This window comes from Pseudochaenichthys georgianus, chromosome 8 (genome assembly GCF_902827115.2).
Source record: "Pseudochaenichthys georgianus chromosome 8, fPseGeo1.2, whole genome shotgun sequence".
NCBI classification, from domain to species: Eukaryota; Metazoa; Chordata; class Actinopteri; order Perciformes; family Channichthyidae; genus Pseudochaenichthys; species Pseudochaenichthys georgianus.
Genome location: NC_047510.2, coordinates 18,071,677 through 18,077,870, shown reverse-complemented (window position 1 = coordinate 18,077,870; position 6,194 = coordinate 18,071,677). Strand labels below are relative to the sequence as shown.

At 40.3% G+C, this 6,194-nt stretch overlaps 1 protein-coding gene across 6 annotated transcripts; it reads left to right on the top strand.

Annotated features, from left to right (window-relative positions):
* Window positions 1–638: 638 nt before the first annotated feature.
* LOC117451399 (putative transmembrane protein 244) lies at window positions 639–5,883 on the top strand. Of its 6 annotated transcripts, none has more exons than XM_034089674.2 (6): window positions 639–739; window positions 1,060–1,145; window positions 1,654–1,727; window positions 1,864–1,932; window positions 2,028–2,072; window positions 5,265–5,883. In XM_034089674.2, the coding sequence occupies exons 1-6, from the start codon at window positions 707–709 to the stop codon at window positions 5,357–5,359; spliced, it is 402 nt and encodes a 133-aa protein (XP_033945565.1). In that variant the 5' UTR covers window positions 639–706; the 3' UTR covers window positions 5,360–5,883. The 6 variants fall into 6 exon arrangements, with proteins under 6 accessions (XP_033945565.1, XP_033945566.1, XP_033945564.1 ...); XM_034089675.2 differs by having other exon boundaries at window positions 1,125–1,145; window positions 1,807–1,932; window positions 5,265–5,882; XM_034089673.2 differs by having other exon boundaries at window positions 1,807–1,932; window positions 5,265–5,881.
* Window positions 5,884–6,194: the final 311 nt, after the last annotated feature.

The window sequence follows — 6,194 nt, the reverse complement described above, 5'->3', positions numbered from 1 at the left end:
AAGAAGTCGGAAGGATAAAAACACACACTGAGTTTAGCATAATAAAACCCGTGTGTTATGCCAAATGACTACTACAGGGTTACATTTGTCCGGAATGTAATATCGACAAAGCCAGTGTATCAGACTGTGTGTATGATCACCTACAATTTGCATCAGTAGGCTACTGGATGATAGTTTTGGTATTTTTTTGTGGCAGTCCAACCATTTAATTAAATAGTAGGATTACTATGGGCGTGTATTCCTTCCTGTGGTTTTTAGGATTAATTAAAAGTATTTTGTGGGTCGGTGATGGTAATGTTGAACCATATCATCTCCTCCTGCAGTATTCAATCCCTCCCACATAGGGCGGTTATGGTTTCTCCGGTGTGTAATAAAGATACAGATTTTATGGGCCGATTTAGCCATAATTGTTGATGAAATACACTCCGTCTACACACAAAATCGTCATAGTTTGCGAGACCATGCTTACCCTTGTTAGCAAACAGTTATATTGAGAGAAAAGTCTTTATTTCTGTCAACAAAGGCCGCCCAGATATGAGGTGAAATGAGTTCAATGCTCGGTTGTAGAAGCGGCGGCGCTGCATTTTGTGTCCTGTGTTCATCGCTAGATGGCAGAAGAAGGCAATTTTTCAAGGGGATTAACGAGGTAATCGTGCTGCTGCAGCCTGGATTATTTTGTAATATTACATCACGTAAAAACCATGAAATGGCGTTCAAAAGCAAAGCGGTCGAGTCCAAGGTAAGAGGACAGTGAATGTGTCATGTGTAACATTTCTCTGTTAACAGTCGGGTTCGACTGAATACAAGCTAAATAATGTCCGATAGAAAATAAAGAGGACGTGACCAGTACGGTTATGTCCGATGCCTATTTGTTTTCGTTATAAGGATTGTAAATATAACTGTAAAGTCAGGTTTTGCAGATAAAGTCGCTGTCTGCCTCCTACTGCAGATAGACTATACACTGTAGGACTGCATAGCTCTGGGTTGAAAACACATGTGTTGATATCTATTACAGAAATTAGATGGAGAATTGTGATATATTCTGTTTCATTCCCACAGACTGTGTTCTTCAATCTCCTGCTATGTCTGGTCATATTTTACTCTCTTTTTTACATGATTGGGAGTGTGTGCTTCGGTGCCTTCAGGTGAGGATCTGTCACACGCATGCGCGCAGGCACACCACCCTTTGAAAGCATCATTATCATACTGTAAATACTTCAAGAACATTCTTCTTTTGTTTAATGTTCTCTCTGCTGCATGTAAATTAAATAGTGTTTTTGAAAATGAAAACACATTGGAAACCAGGTATGTCTTGTTCTAGGTGAAATATGATGCCCTGTGTAGTCTGCAGTTTGTATTTGGAGGTTATGGGATGCATACATATACCACAGACAGCAGGGGTACAGGGCCAGACATATTTTCTTGACAAGGGCCTCATTGCAGCTTATTTTGCCGTAGATCCACCTTTGCTCTAGTGACTCCAGAGAGGTGATTCTGTTTATCTGCACCATAGTGTTTATCTGGAGACACCCTACCTGTTGCAAGGTAGACAACATAAGAGCTGAGATGTGTTCACATTTTACAGAGGATTAACAAACTTTCCTGTTATTGCTTACAGTACTTTTCCTTCTTATTACATGTCTTCTCATGTAGGTTGGATAATTTTGATGGATTGATTCCATTTGACTTTAAGACCGAACCCGCTGAATCCAACTCCAAATACTTGGGTGAGTGCAGCCAATATGATCAACAATTTGCATTAACTTTTTTAACTTCATGTATTCTTCCTGGTTTGGTATTTTTCAGTAAACCTCCTATCACTGGAGCTCACTTATTTTTGCAGTGGCCTTTTGTTTGCTGCAGTGGTGAAGAGGCGGGTATGGGACTATGCCCTCACAGTCACACTTCTGCATGTTATTATCACCAGCCTAGGTGAGTGGCAATGTAACAAACACATCTACCTAGGTACACACACATAACAAACAAAAATGTGTTATTAAACCGTATGTTTTGTTTCCATGTTGCAGTGATGTTGGAGTTTCCAACGGTTTGGCAGTGGTGGCTGGCTCTAGGTAAAATGTGCCTCTTATCTGTTAGTTTTTGCATTTAAAAAGGACAGTGTGTAGTATTTGTAGGCATCTAGCGTTGTAGTTAACTAATGAAAATATCTGACCCCTCTCCTCACCCCTCTTATTATAATCAATCAATCAATGTTTATTTATATAGCCCAATATCACAAATGTTACATTTGTATCAGTGGACTTCACAGTTTGTACAGAATATCAGTATGACAATACGACACCCTCTGTCCTTAGACCCACCCTTATTATAAGCATGCAGTAACTTGCCACCAAGTGCCAACCCTTTGTAAAGAGCATGGTATCTTTCAGGACTGTTTACTCACACTGAGGCAGACCTTACCATAACAATATGTGTGTCAGAGAACTACAGTGGCCTTCATGTAACTTAAAAATGCTAAAAGACCTTTCTAGAGACACATTTATTCTGTCCATTTTAAGCCTGAAAACTTATGAAGATAGTATTCAATTTCTAGTAATATATCCCCTTTAATAGTACATCATCAGCTTTATTTAAAGAGACTCTTGGTCCATTTAAAAAAAACACTCAAATATACATTTAAAAAAGGCAGTTATACCAATGTTTCCAAAGAGGTGACTGGTACCGTACAGCACTGAGACACAGATTTGAAAGCAGCATAATAACAGAGTTATGAGAAACATTCAATCGACAGATGAATTTGTACATCAGATTTCTCAAGAGAGCATGGAACGTGTTGACCCGTGCATTACAAAAAAAATTCACTTGCACTGCACCACCTTGGTTTTCTAAGCAGTATACGCAAACAATCATTATAAGCAACCTGGAGCTACAATAAGCTCTAAAGAGGTTTACCTTAACCTTATCTGAACACCAAGAGAATTTTCTAGCCAACATGTTAGCTAGCATGACACGCCGCTGTCTATACATGTCATCATCATCATCATCATCATCATCATCATCATCATCATCATCATCATCATCATCATCATCATCATCATCATCATCATCATCAGCCATTTCATAATGATGATACTTAGTTTTACAGCAGTGTGTTTACCTGCCCTGACAGATAGAATATTGGAAAACCAAGGTTCTTATCCCCTTTTGCTCTGCAGATCATTACAGTGCTCTTCGTATTTAACATCAAATTTGACCATAATCAGAACATATATTTAGCAACTGCTAACAATAGCCAAATAATCGGCATACAATAATAATTCCTTACATTTATTATAGCGCTTTATGTGTATACAGATATACACATATATCATACATGGTCAGATACTGTGGACCCACAGGAGCAAGTTCAGGTGAAGTGTCTTGCCCAAGGACACACCGGCTTTACAGACGCAGCAGCGTGATGATCATTGCACAGTGCACTGCGCCACACCGTCCAACTTCACGCCTCGAGGTCATCGACAGTACACATTGGTATTATACATGTACTGTGGACAATACCCACAGGAGCAAATCCGGGTGAAGTGTCTTGCCCAAGGACACAACGGCCTGACGCAGTGGGGGCGGGAGCAGGTTTCGAACTGGAGTTCCCCAGCACCCCTTGATCTGATGATCGGATGCACAGACCACTGCGCCACCCATCCCACATACATAAGATGGTTTACAATCACATGACCAATCACACATCCTGTTTTACAGCCACTTAAATCATCTGATAGATCATTCATATAGATATTAAAAAGGCTTGGTGAGAGGAACTCCATTACTAACACCAAATGGCGCCGAGACTGCAGTCCCCCATTTTATCCGCATGCTCTGGTTGGCATACCAATAAGCCAGGATCCTAATTATACTGTTGGGCACACCAATTTGTTTACATTTTAAAAACAGTTTATGATGGTTAACTCAGTCAAAAGCCTTAGAGGCATCAATGAAACCAATCAGAACAGTAGAATTCTGTCTTCTATATGTTTCTACCATTTCCTTCAAAGCATAGATGCATAGCTCAGTACCATGCTTAGCCTTGAAGCCAAACTGGTTATCTGAGGTACATAAATAAGAACATAGTCTATCCAACAAAATTATTTCCAGGACTTTGGTTAACACACTGGCTAGAGCAATTGGTCTATAATTATCCAAGCCCCCTACCTTGCCCGCTTTGTCCTTAATGACAGGCACCAAAGTAACAGTCAACATGGAGTCCGGCAACACACCATGAGTCATGAGGCCGGTAAAACAAATGGCAAGAAGAACTGCAACCTTCGGGCTTGCCAGTTTAAGATGCTCTGCAGTGATTCAGTCAGAGCCGCTTGCTTTGTTATCAGCTAGCTGTGCAATTGCTCGATAAACCTCATTAGCTGTAATTCCCACTATGTCACTTTTCACAACATTACCAACCTTGTAGGGGTCACTTTTAACACAATTAAGTATAGTAGATTAATGTTAACTTGCCTCCACAACTCAGCTATGTTATCGGCTCCAGATACTCCCTCTATGGTACATGGTAACGACGTACAGGCCCTGTTCAGAGCTCCTTCCAGAAGCCAGTAACATCATTATGAAGGAGCTTTTCAGCCATAGAATCCGCTCTCAATGTTTGTGTATGTTTGTTGACATAAGGAACTGCATATTTATATCTAGCATTTGTACGCTTTTTGAGATCCAGGACAGGCCCCTCTCTGGGCCTACCTGCCCGGACCCAGGCCCCAAAAGCATTCTTAGCTTCAGCATGTTGATCAGCCACATGTTTATTGCACCCTGGCTTGACGTTGTGTCTCTTCCCAGAGTAGGGATAGCACAGTCTACTGGCCTCACATACAGCTCCCACAATACAATCATACATGTTACAGAGGTCTTCACGGTGAGAGCTTTCATTACAACCCACATCAACACACAAAGTTGCTACTTTGGGTAGATATACATCACTCAATAGGACATCAGTTCTCCCATAGTACAATAGCCTATCCTCATTTGTGAGCTTGGACCAATCCACTTTAGTGTTACAGGCATTGTTAACCTCCTGAGACATCTCAGGGAGACTATCACAATCTAGTGACATTACAAAAGGAATGTGATCAGACATGGATGCCTCATACACAATCTCAATTGATCTTAAAATGTCATGGGCATTAGCAGTGCTTATGCAATGGTCAAGCCTCGCAGTTGTGTGTAAGTTGTACACACTGGCCCTATTACCTTATTAGCTCAATTATTTCTGATGCTCTGTGCTTCTTGTTGTCCTACAGGAAGCGGCTTGTTTCTGATGATCTGCAACGGTCAGCTGATAGCTTACTTCACCTGCAAAAGTGACCAGAGCTACGCCTCCTTCAGCATGTACTGACAGACAGAAAGCTATGAACTTTTTCATAAACAGTCTTGTGAAGTGAGGTGGAATAATCAAACCAGACATCTCATCATTGAGACCACGGTGAGATTCTCCATAGTGCGCGGCTTTTGTTTTTTGTTACTATGAAAAGACATGACTTCCTGAATGGCATTTGTTTTAAATGTTCTATTATATGTTCTATGTTCTATTGTTCTATTGTTTTTATGTAAATGCCACAACGAGATGTTTCTATGTATTTTGCTTGCACAATCCATCGGTTACTTTGCAGGATTTTAAGGCAACCTGTTCAGTATTTTCAGTACTTTTGTAAGCTGTGGATTTAAGGGCAGGAAAGTTGCACTACATGTTTGTTACATATTTTAAAGATATACATGTTAAAGAAATAAACCTGCTGCAGAGTGTTTTTTCTTTAATCTCCATACAAACTAAGGTAGCTAGAAATTGTGAAATAGAAACCAGCCTATTTAAAATTATGAACGAATGCTTTGAATAACTTGTGAAAAAGCAAATATAAATTATTTAAAAACTGATAAAAACATGAAGTGTAAGTGTTTAAAAATAGAATTTGATTTAATAATTTATGACGTAAAAAATAAATATTTGACACGTTCCCAGAAGATTTTGCGTTGTTATGAACCCGGCTTTGCTGCCACGTACTCCACTGGGTTCATGAAGGAGAATCCTGGGAAAGCCTCGTTGGTCCCAGACGCCTGGCACTCATTCACAGAGGCAGGGACAGGTTGGAGAGTGAACTCAGGGTCGATGTAGCTTAAATCACAGGGGCGGGCCTAGAGAGGATAGGGAAATCAACATACACTCAGGTACACCG